This window comes from Colobus angolensis, unplaced genomic scaffold (genome assembly GCF_000951035.1).
Source record: "Colobus angolensis palliatus isolate OR3802 unplaced genomic scaffold, Cang.pa_1.0 Scaffold10, whole genome shotgun sequence".
Lineage (NCBI taxonomy): Eukaryota > Metazoa > Chordata > Mammalia > Primates > Cercopithecidae > Colobus > Colobus angolensis.
The window spans coordinates 13307293-13320019 of NW_012110919.1; the positions used below are offsets into that span (position 1 = coordinate 13307293).

Here is a 12727-nt window from a genome sequence, read left to right on the forward strand (position 1 = left end):
TCAGCCTCCTGAGTAGCTGGGATTACAGGCATGCACCACCATGCCCAGCTAATTTTTATATTTTTAGTAGTGATGGGGTTTCTCCATGTTGGCCAGACTGGTCTCGAACTCCTGATCTCAGGTGATGCACCTGCCTCAGCCTCCCAAAGTGTTGGGATTACAGGTGTTAGCCACTGTGCCTGGCCTCTGTTGTTATTTTAGAGTGTACTCCTTCTACTTACTTTTTGAAAAACAAAGTTAACGTTAAACAGCCTCAGGGAGGTCCTTCAGGAGATATTCCAGAAGAAGGAATTGTTACAATAGAAAATAGATTTATGCGTGTTATTGCCCCTGAAGACCTTCTAGTCAGACAGGATATGGAGCAGAGCAGTCATATTGATGATCCTGATATGTGTAGGCCTTGTATGTGTTTTAGTTTTTAGCAAAAAAGTTTAAGAAGTCAAAATAAAAAGTTTAAAGAATACAGATATAAAGAAAGAAAATATTTTTGTATAGCTGTACAATGTATGACTTGTCTTTTAAGCTAAGTAAAGCAGTATTACAAAATAGTTAAAAAGGTAAAAAAAAGTTGATAAAGTTATACTAAGCTAAGGTTAATTTATTATTGAAAAAAGTTTTAAAAATAAATTTAGTGTAGTCTAAGTGTACAGTGTTTATGAAATTTACAGTTGGTATAATAATGTCTTAGGCCTTCATATTCACTCCCTATTCACTCACTGACTCACCCAGAGCAACTTCAGTCCTGAAAGCTCCATTCATGGTAACTGCCCTATGCAGGTACCATTTTTTACTTCTATATTTAGATATGCTTAGATACACAAATACTTGTCATTGTGTTACAACTGCCTACAGTATTCGGTACAGTAACATGCTGTACTGGTTTATAGCCTGAGTATGTCGCACGCTATACCATTTAGGCTTGTGTAAGTACACTCTATGATGTTTGCACAATGACAAAATCACCTACAATGCATTTATTGTAACATATCCCTGTCATTAAGCGATTCACAGCTGTATATATACAAATAAGGCTGAACTGTCTGTTTGAACAGAAAAAATGGTCGCTGAAGTTGGTCAGAGAAGACTCCAAAGAACTGGAAATACTTGTGAAGAATTTTATGATTCGAGTAAGACTTCGCCAGAAACAGAAAAGGTGGAAATAAGAGAGAATGACAGCATTCTGGGTAAAGAATAAAATGGGACGGTGTAGCAGGCTGCACTCAGAAACTGTAAGTCATTTGGTAGTTAGAGTGTAAGGTACCCCGGGGTGCAACATTAGATGAGATTAGAACATCTAGCAGGAGCAATAGGTGGAAACTCTGTTTAACCTTCCGAAGAACTGCCAAACTTTTCTGAAGTAGCTGTACCATTTTACATTTGTACCTGCAATGTATGAGGGTTCCAATTTCTCCACACCCTCAGCAACACTTGTTATTGTCTGTACTTACTCATTTTTTTCTTTTTTCAATTTTTCTTATTGTGGTAAAATACAGATAACATATAATTTAACATCATAACCATTTTTAAGTATATGGTAGTGTTAAGTACATTCACATTGTTGTACAACCAGCATCATCATCCATCTCCAGAACTCTCTTCATCTTGCAAAACCGAATCACCGTACTCACTTATTAATATTCCCTTCTCCCTCCAGCTGCTGACAATCACTATTCTTTCTGTCGCTATGAATTTGACTACACTAGATACCTCATGCAAGTGGAATCATACCATATTTGTCCTTCTGTGATAGGCTTATTTCATTTAGCATAATGTCCTAAAAGTCCATCTATGTTGTAGCATGTGTCAGAATTTCCTTCCTTTTTAAAGCTGAATAATATTCCACTGTATGTATATACCATAATTGTTCCTATTCATCCACTGATGGTTACTTGCATTGCTTCCATCTTTTGGCTATTGTGAAAAATGCTGCTATGAACATGCATATACAAATATCTCTTTGAGACTCTGCTTTCAATTCTTTTGGGTACATGCCCCAAAGTGGAAGTGCTGAATGATAATTCTATTTTTAATTTTTTGAAGGATCACAATACTCTTTTCTATAGCAGCTGCATCATTTTATATTCCCACCAACAATGCACAGGGGCTCCAATTTCTTCATATCCTTACCAATACTTATTATTGTCTTTGTTTGTTTATTTATTGGGGACATCTCATTCTGTTGCCCAGCCTGGAGTGCAGTGGCATGGTCAGAGCTCACTATAGCCTCAGCCTCCTGGGCTCAAGTGATCCTCCTGCCTTAGCCTCCCAAGTAGTTGGGACTGCAGATACACACCATTGTGCCTGGCTAATTTAATTTTTTGTAAAGATGAGGTCTCACTTTGTTGCCCAATCTGGTTTAGAACTCCTGGCTTCAAGTGATCCTCTACCCTTGTCCTCCCAAAGTGTTGAGATTACAGGCATGAGCCACTGCACCTGGCTCCTCATTCATTTTATTTTATTTTATTATTTATTTATTTAGAGATGAAGTCTCACTTATTTATTTATTTAGAGAGGCTGGAGTGCAGCGGCACCATCTTGCTCACTCCAACCTCTACCTCCCAGGTTCAAGCAATTCTCCCTGCCTCCGCCTCCCAAGTAGCTGGGATTACAGAAGCCTGCCACCACACCCAGCTAATTTTTGTATTTTTTAGTGGAGACAGGGTTTCACCACGTTGGCCAGGCTGGTCTCGAATTCCTGACCTCAGGTGATCTGCTTGCTTCAGCCTCCCAAAGTGCTGGGATTACAGGCATGAGCCACGGTGCCTGGCCCCCTCATTCATGTTAAAATAAATTTTATGCTACTTGAAATTGGAATTGCCAGGAGAACAAAAGAAAAAGTACAAACTAGTTCTCTTTGGGTACGAAAAAGAAAAGCAAGCCACAAGAATCAAATGAAGATAGGAAAGCATTTTGTAAGTTGTAAAGTCTTTTAAGTATTACTAGTAATAGTAAAACTCACAGCAATAGCATCATTTCCAGCCTGGATATTTGTATTTTCAAGGGGAACAGAAATTTGGCTCTGCATATTATGATCATAAATGTTCTTACTTCACCCTATAAGTTGTTTTTCATGGAAAGAAATTTAAAGACATATTTGAAAAAGTTGCTACCTTAAACTACTAAAGTTTAGCTTCTCCCAATTCAAAGAAAACACACTTTGCTACTAAAATTTGGAAATGAGGACTTTATAATAGTCTCTTGTTATTTTAAATATATAAGTGAATTTCCAAAAAAGATTATATCAACAAAATACAGAAAAATATATATCATGAATATCATGTGTATTTTTTTTAACAATTTCAATCTTTGGTGGTTACAATAAAAACACTAAATTGGTGGCTACATTTTAATAAGCATATTTATATTTGTGACATCAAAATTATAAGCAAAATTCTTAATAAAAGCAAATTTTTAAAAAGTTTAAGTTTAAGCTAATTATTAAGTCTAAACTATCTTAAAAATATACATGTTTTCAAAGAAGTTACTAGGTTGACCTCAACTAAAAATGAGCCAAAATATAGAAAGGTGCAGGAGAAAGGACGAAGTATATACAAATCTGCCCTTTTTAGCATACCAGATGCTGTGCACATTCTAATTTTGACACCCACTCTTCTCCCATTGATGTGAATCAGTGAAGGCTGTCAACTAGAATCCTCGCTGTCCTCATCTTCTCCCTATCCACTTTCTTGTTTCAGTCACACAGTCTAGGCCTGGCCAATCACAGGAATCTATTCCCTTGCAGAGAGAGAGAGAGAGAGAGAGAGATGGATTCAAGGAAAGGCACACAATTCAAGCAGGGCTAGTCAGAATGTTTCCTTATAAACGAGCTATGAGTTATGGAGAAGAGGGAACTCTCTCTCTGTTCAACTGGAAAAACTAGCAATATTCTGGGGGGCTAAGTTCCCAGGCTTCAGAGAGGAAACTCATCAGCACTAGGAGAGACACGGTTTATTACACCAAGGAAGTAAAGGTAGAATGAAGTGGGGAGAGAAGAATGCCAGTCAGCCAGCCCTGATGACACTGAGTCCCTAGATCCTGTCCTTACCTAGATTTTTCAGCTATGAGAGTCCATAACTTCCCTTCTTACATAAGCTAGTTTGAGTTGATTTCTGCCATCCTAAATACGAAGAGAGTCCTAAAATACCAATATTGTTGGTTTAATTTGTTTTCATTAAAGGAAGATTTGTATTTGTGTTTAAAACTAGCTACTTTAAGGACACAAAAACCAAACATTCTTTGGGAAAACATGTAAGATAAAGAGTTTAAAAACATTTTTCATTTCTAGACACTTAAAAACATTGAATTTAAAGCAGATTAAGTACCAAAAACATTGTCAGTAAAAATATTGCTGAGTAGGAGATGATGAGGTAGTTATTATTCAAATCACTAATGGCAACTACACACACATAAAATTATAATGTCACATGGTACTGTTCATTAATGGTCTGTCAGAGCTATGCAATGGCAATAGGTGGTCTTAAGAGAGCCAGGTGTTGTGGCTCACACCTGTAATCCCAGCACTTTGGGAGACTGAGGTGGGTAGATCACCTGAGGTCAGGAGTTCGAGACCAGCCTGGCCAACATGGTGAAACCCTGTCTCTACTAAAAATACAAAAATTAGCCAGGCATGGTGGCATGTGCCTGTAATCCCAGCTACTTGGGAGGCTGAGGCAGGAGAATCACTTGAACCTGGGAGGCAGAGGTTGCAGTGAGGTGAGATTGCACCACTGAACTCCAGCCTGGGTGACAAGAGCAAAATTCCGTGTCAAAAAAAAAAAAAAAAAGAAAAACAAGACCCAAAACACTAAGATTCTTGAATTAGATTGTATTGACTTAATAAGGACCTCTGGGTAATTAAAAATGTAACAATTTTGACTTTGAATTATAGCAGCTAGTGAGATTAATTTGGTCTTTTCGCTTTTGAATTCTCATCAAGACAGGTATATCCTGTTCTTTGTCTTAGTAGGTAGACTCCTGCAACCATGAAAACAATTTAATGCCTAATATCATGAAGAAAAAGAAAAGCAGCTGTTCTAGGTAGGATGGACTTTTGCTATTGGTCTTGGGATCCTTTATTTCCCAGCAACTCCTCTGCCACTTGCTTGCTAGCCACACACAGACCCACAACTGCTTTCTAACATCTCCTCTTTGATATATCTATTATCTCTCTCATTTTATGATCAAGTTCTCTAAAAGTAGACCAATTACAATTTTTTGATATGGTTTGTCCTATACTTTCTAGCTAGCCTCTGCCAGCTAATGAATGAGGACTGGTAATTACATTAAATGGAGAACCTAGCTCAGCAAAAACTAACAAAATGGAAAGAGTAAAAACCCTATTTTTGGATGTCCAGTTGTGCAACTGAGGTCTAATCTATCCTCAACCACCAAAACTCAATCTTTAATCCACTATGCTGTTGTATAGCAGGAGGTAAAGATCCTCCTGGCAGATAAGGAATGATCTTAGAGGGCAGGAAAATCTGCTGGGCATGCCATGTAAAAAAAGTTTTCTTGCTTTCCAGTATCCTTTTGTTTAACAATAATAAATCCCCTCTTGTCTCAGGGATAAGTAGGCTAAGGTGGCTACTTTTATTTCTGGCAACCATAAGAGTGGTCATTCCACCATCTGGGAGGATGGTATAAATGTTTTTTGGATAGATATATCCAGGAGAAATGCCAACTGAGCTGGTTCTGTTCAAAGTCTGCACAGTAACTTGAACTCAATTATATGCTTTCTTTAGTCAAATCGATAAGCTGCACACTGCACCCTCCCACTAAGGTTAGGAGTGTGTTGAATTGAACTTCAATTTCAGAAATCTGTTCTTTAAAGCAAAGTTAACAATATAGGTTCTCAGTTTGAGAAAACAGAATATAATTTAAAAAGATAACTACTCTGTATATGTTAAATACGTCTTTGTTGAGAACATAATAGTATATAGGCAACTACAGGATTATAAACAAGTTGTTATCCAAAGCCTGATAAATCCATTGTCTAGAATTTGCTACATAGTGCTAGATTAAAACATTCATAAATCACAACTAATATGTATTAAACATTTACTGCTTATCCAGAGCTGTGTGTGCTGAGTGCTTACATCATTATCTATCTAGTCTGAACAACTCTATAAGGAACGAACTCTTCTATTTCCCATTTTACTGATGAGGAAACTGACGCACAGAGAGGTTCGGTAATCAGACCAGGGTTATACAACTAGAAAGTGGCAGGGTAGAATCTGAATACAAGTAAGCAGACCATCTCTAAAGTCGGCCTCATCCTGAGCCTCAACCATCATGAATTTCATGGCCTGCCGATGGGCAAGTCCAGAAGCTAGTCTGTTTATCCTAGAATTGTAAAAGTAGCAATTACTAGGTAACAATAGTAATGCTAGTTCAGGGACATAAATGTAAGAGTACAGAACAGGATGGGGTGAAACTTTTTTCTTTTTTTCTAAGCAAGAAAATCTAGGCAGTGATTGAAAGAATATTTAAGGCGTGATTTACCCATTGTATATTTCTGAATGTATTAACCTTTGGCCAAAGACCAAATTTTTCCATTTTCCCCTAAACTCTTTTGAGTATTTTGATGACAAATACTCTTTCACATATCTTTTTATCTCACTGGTACTGAAATTAATTTTTGGAAGCTAAGCAGGACTAATTCTTGGTTATATATAAATGGTTATTTTCAAAAACTTTAATTTTTAAAAACAATCACTTAGAAGAATCAAATCCAATATTTACTTAGCAATTATCAGGCATTTTCTACAGTTTTATAGACTTTCTAAATTCTGTAATAGTCATTTTCCTAGGAAAATTGCTAGGATCTCTTCTCTCTTATCATGTAAATATTTTTGATTTAAAATTATGTACTCTTAGCTTCCAATTTTTCATACAAATAAGCCAATCAAATAGCAATATATTTTCTGATCAGTATTTATTTCTATATTAACCTCAGTTTTGCCCTTTGCTCAGTGCAGACAGAGCTAGGCCATTTCTTCCAACAGTTGTATGAGTTTGTCTTACTACTTAAAGCTAATAAAAAATAAAGTGTATGTTTATACTTTAAAAGAAAAAAGAACACAGAACAATCTTTACTGAAAGTTCTTGGCTGAGGCTTAAAATGTACCTAAGATTCTAAATAAAAGTGTACTCTTCCCTTGGATGGCACATTTTCTTCTCTTTCATCATCTCATACTTCTCTCCTGAAGTGAGGCTCCGTAACTTTTATGTAAACATGATTCCAAAAGCACCATAATTCCTCTGTTAACACAGTAGTTGATTGCACTTATCATATCTAGCTAAATGCAGTTGAAACTGGGTTGCTAGTAGTGGTGACAGGTTATCGTGAGTCATCCCCACTCCAACCAGTGCCCCTGGTGACTAATGGCATGTGCATATGAGGTAATGGGTCAGAATTCAGGCTCCAGGCTGTGGTTGAGGAGCAGCTTTTCTGTAAGACAATGTTAATTGTTACTGGAATTCTACCCTTAAACTTGGCACTACCTCACAACTGAATGTTTCTCAACATTTATAGACAACGAAATACCCTCAAACTGGCCAAGTGAGACACAAGGAAATGTTGAAGGGCCTGGAATCTTCCCCCATGGTAGTTACCTATGGACTCTATCAGGTGGTGATACCTGATGGAGTCTTGAAGAATAATAGGTTAGCCAGGCCAGTAAGATGGGGGAAGGGAGTTCCACAGAGAGAAAGGAGAACATTTAAAGACACCAAAAGGGAATAGGAAAATGATACATTCAGAGAACTGCAGGTAGTTCACTATGGCTACATGAAACAGGCATATGTGAAAGAAACACAAGAGAGGACGCTAGTGAGAGAATCTGCATCTTGATGACAAAAGCATTTCTATGCAATGCTAAGATGTTAGACTACATGTTGAAGGCAGTGGAGGGTCACAGGAAGATGTGAAGCAAGAATGAAGTATGAAGAGATCCACTGAGGCTTTAGTGGATGGCTTGAAAGAGACCAGGAAAACCAATCAGTAGCTACTATAGTAATTCAGATGACAAATGATGAGGGCGTGAACTAAACAGCAATGGATATGGAGGTATACGGTGAGATGTGAGAGACATTAAAAATGAGAACACATAGTGATTGACTATGTGTTCTCATTTTCCTTACCCATATGTAGTGGGTAAGCAAGAAGACAGAATCAAGAATGATTATCAAGTTGCTAGTGCAGGTAGCTGGTTGAAGTAAAGGATTATGAAGTAGGTTTAGGCTGGGCAGGGGATGAAATGAAGCCAGTAACAGATAAAAGTCTTGGATATCCAGCACATGCTGATGCTTACAGGGTGCTAGTTTTCCATTTATTATAGTTTCTCTAGAAAAAGATAATCATTTTAAAGGTAATTTTAGTTCTCTGTTATTATAGGAGGTCTAACTATATTTCCAGAAGCAAAAGGAGGTCATAGTTAATGTTAAATATATTTACAACCTATATACTGCGATGAGTACCAAAATGGATTGAACCTATAGGTCTGATTCACATTAAAATACATATCACAATCCATCTGGCTTTCAATGTGTGTGTCAGAAACAATTTCCAGAACAAATGCCAAATATCTCAGAGATCCTTCAGTTCAAGTTGCCAAGCTATGCCATTGTACTTGAACTGTTTGCTACTTGGACGTATACCAAATGTAGATATATGTTTGAAATTTATTCTTGTAGACTTTAAAAGAATTCATAAATTTCATATTTTGGCAGATAAAATATGAGACAAAGACTACTTCATAATGTTTTACCACCAAAGTGTACACCTTTTCTCGGAGGACTGAGAGCCAAGAAAAATTCCAAAGTATACTCTGCTAGTACAGTAATGAATGGTTGGAGTGTGCAGCTAAATACATTGGGGTGAAGTACAACCCCAAACTGGAAAGATTCTTTACAAGTACCTAAATACTTGCAAAACAGAATTCTTCTGAAGAATCTATTACAATATATTTTATACAAGATGAACTATGCAGCCAGATTTGCTTGGATGAAATAAACTGTTGTCAAATTTATGAGCCACAATTTTTTTATCATTTCTCAAAAATATTTTATAAAATTCACACAATAAGGGATTAAATACTTTCAGGTTAAAAAAACTCACATAAATTAGTATCTAGTTTCTTTATAACCATTAACATAGACATAGGGAAACTTTAGCCTATTTATTTCTCAATCTGGCTTAACCTAGATTATAGCAGACTAAATTTCTTACACACTGAGATCTTAAATGAAATCATCTACCCCCCGTAGATAATAATCACCCCCCAACAAAAAAGGACAAACAAACAAACAAAAAACCAAGAGGTAGTACAAAAAGGAAACCAAACAAAACAAAAAAACAACTGTCATTAAATTCCAGCTCCTTTGGATATCTAGAATCATTACTAATCTATTGAAACTGTTCCTAAAATGTGTAAAGGCTGGTTTTAGTAGAATAGGATATTTTCCTTTTTGGTAACATAACAGAGACACTATTTACAAAGATGATATCCTCAACCATAAAATACTGTAGGGATAAAAGTATAGAGAATTTGAAATTTTTTTTTATAACTGACAAATTCAATGTCCTGGCAATAATATAATTATATTAGAAGAATTACTTACTCAAGAAGATCTGGGTCTAGTCCTTCTGATATCATTTTGTTTCTTATTGCCATCACTGGTACACCCTAAGCAAAGGATATAAGATAATTTCATCATTAAAAATGCCTCCTTTATATGTCTACACATACCATCTAAAACAAGACCTTTAGATGCCTCATTATTTAACAGTTCTTATTCTACTTTTAAATTAACATGTGCCTGGCACTTGAATAATCTAGTGAAGTACCCATTTTACATTGACCTAACAGAATTAGTCTTATCCAATACCACATAAGCCCAAACTACATCATTTGAGCTTATTTATTACTAATTCTGCTGTATAGAGAACAGAAATCATATTCTCATTCTTCTTATATCACCAAAAGAAAGAAAACATTACTCAAATGATTAAAATACCAGCTGAAGCGATACAATGAATAGTTAACAATATGAATAGGTATCTTTTCAAAGATTTCAGAGACTTCTGCTCTTAAGTATAGCTATATTAATGTTCTTTTAATAAGCAAACAATTCAATTCCATTTGAACACTCTAGACACAAAAATCAAATCTAATTCAAGAACCTCCCTGGGACTATATTACACATCTTCCCAACACCGGTGCAAACACTAACTAATGACAATTTTAGAAGTATATACGTTACAAAAATAGTAAAAACACGTGAATCTCAGAGTTCAGGTTAAGAATATGAAAACAGTAAGAAAAGAATATGACAGAAATAGACACATTTACTTGAAAAGGAAAGAGACTTGATGTATAATTAAACATTTATTCCAAGTTCACTTGGTGAAGCTCCAAGGGGAGAAGATGTAATCAGATCTCTGTCAACTCTCCTCTCTTCACACCATCCCCAAGGATAAGAAACACTTAACTGATGTGTTCAATTTGAGGGCCTTGATTCTATCTCCTTAAAGGAGGCAGGGTCACGGCCTGGGACCCTCTCTCTCACCCCGTGTGGCATAAGAAGGAAAGTACACCTAGGCACACTCAGGAAAAAGCCCAGTCACCTCCCTATTGCTGTTGTACACTTTTCCTTTATCATTAGCCAGTTGTGATGTTCATTTTTTTTAACTTTTATTTTTAATTGCCAAATAATAATTACACATGTTTTTGTGAATAATGTGCTGTTTTGAAACATGTAGACATTGAAGAATAATCAAATTAGGCTATTTAGCATATCCATCACCTCAAATGTTTATTCTTTGTGGTAGGAACTTTTAAACTCCTCTCCCATAGCTATCTTGAAATATACATCTTGAAGATGGGATAGAAGTTTGTCTAAAATGAAAAACACAAATACTTAGAAATATACACAAATCTTTATATAGCCTATCATATGTATACTTGTCTCAAACTTTTAAGTATATACTTGTCCAGATATACTCCTTCCCCTCCAAAATGCTGATTTTATATTTCCCAATAAAATCTGAGTTTAAGTCCGGGCATGCATATGTACAAACGTGAGAGCTAAATTTATTACAAATTTAATATGAAAAGTCTTCAAAGTTAAGGACACTATATATAACATAGTATCTTGTATCTCACAGATCTTGCCAAATTAAGTTAAATCATTAAATTTAATCCTCATTTTTTTAAAATCTGAAAATTTTATGTCAAAGAATTTAATTTTTATTTACTTTTAAAAAAACTGCCCAGAAAAGATAGCTATAGAGAGAGTCATAATCACTTATTTTGGCTATGGAGGAGAAAATACCTACATCCCCTTTCACAGCCTGTTAGGTTAAATAAGGCTAGGAAAGCAGAGGCTTTGTTTTGAGTTCACAGGTTACTAAGAAGACTCTCATGAGAAGTAGCAAAGGCAAGGTGGTCATTTGCAGGCCCACTTATACACTTATCTTGGTAACTGTTGTGTTTTATAAATTAGTAAAATTTAGCTTATTAAGACTCAGGTAAAAATGAATACTTAAGTGCATTCTAAATATTACATGAATCAATATAAATAGCACCATCTTCGAATTCTCTTCAAAACCATACCTCTGAAAGCAATATTGTTCCATGAGGCAATTTTTAAGATATTCTGAAAAGTGCATTATAATAGGTTTCGAAGTCAAAGAAGGTGGAAGATAAGTTTAATGACCAAAAAAGAGAAAAACAAAAAGGAAAAAGTCCACTTGCTAGGGGCATCCAATGTGAACAGACTGAAGTTTGGAATAAAGAAAGCAAGAAATTAAAACTAACACCACTTTTGAATATATTATCTAAAACTAAGACTTGAATGAAACATATTTAAAAACAAAACATACTTAATACAAAATTAATTTTAACAGTAGAGGAGAAAGCTGATTACTTGAATGACACAGCTGGGAATTTAACTTGATAATTAAACGCCATTCAATTATTTACGATAACAGGGGGTAAGTTAGGAGTTTGAAACATTCCACAAAAAAAAATATGAGTGCTAGGAGAAAAAGAGAAGAGGAGAGTTAATGTCATAGTTCTTTAAAAAGACCTCTTGGCTTCTATTAACTATGGTTTGATAGTATGTCTTTCTACAAATTCAAGCATGTGATTTATTTATTATACTTTAGCATAATCCACAGGACATCACTGGAAAGGTTACATAAATAAGTTACAAAGCCAAGACAAGAGAAGGGAGGAGAATGAGGTTGAAAAAAAATTTCCTAAAATATAGCAAAGAAAGTGTATATTGGGTGGAGGTGAGGGGAAGCAATGGGTGGGAAGGGAGGAATGGGGAACAGAGAAGTTGGTAGAATTAGATAAGCCCTCTATTTGAACATTAGCTTCATGGAATTGATTATAGTATAAGAATAATAGAAACCTAAACCTGTAAGCTCCAAATGTGAACCTTAGTTTCTGGGGTCTGCTTACAGCAGAACAGCACAGATACATATACAATTTGGTATTTTTAGTCATTTCTGTATATGCATATGGGTAAAGAAAAATATATACAATTGCTAATATCTTACTTGATTCTGAGACTTATTATCACTACCTTAATACAAATCTCATAAAGCTTGATAAAAAAGAATAATTTGGCCTCTGTTCCAAAGAATGCATTCCAAAGGGATTTGCTGTTGTTTCCAGTGACGTTGCTTAGAAAATTTGTTGTTTTGCTATATTCTTCC

General features: G+C 35.5%; 1 protein-coding gene across 4 annotated transcripts in view; it reads right to left on the minus strand.

Moving 5' to 3' along the window:
* The window catches only part of CCDC53 (coiled-coil domain containing 53), a 47381-nt gene that overhangs the window by 4159 nt on the left and 30495 nt on the right, over positions 1-12727 (minus strand). For 2 of the 4 annotated variants that reach the window (XM_011934971.1, XM_011934964.1), the window contains exon 6: positions 9622-9686. In XM_011934971.1, coding sequence (XP_011790361.1) covers positions 9622-9686 — 65 coding nt within the window. Of the gene's footprint in view, positions 1-1383; positions 1474-2959; positions 3055-9621; positions 9687-12727 lie in introns of all 4 variants that reach the window. The other 2 variants (XR_001000982.1, XR_001000983.1) reach the window with 2 other exon arrangements.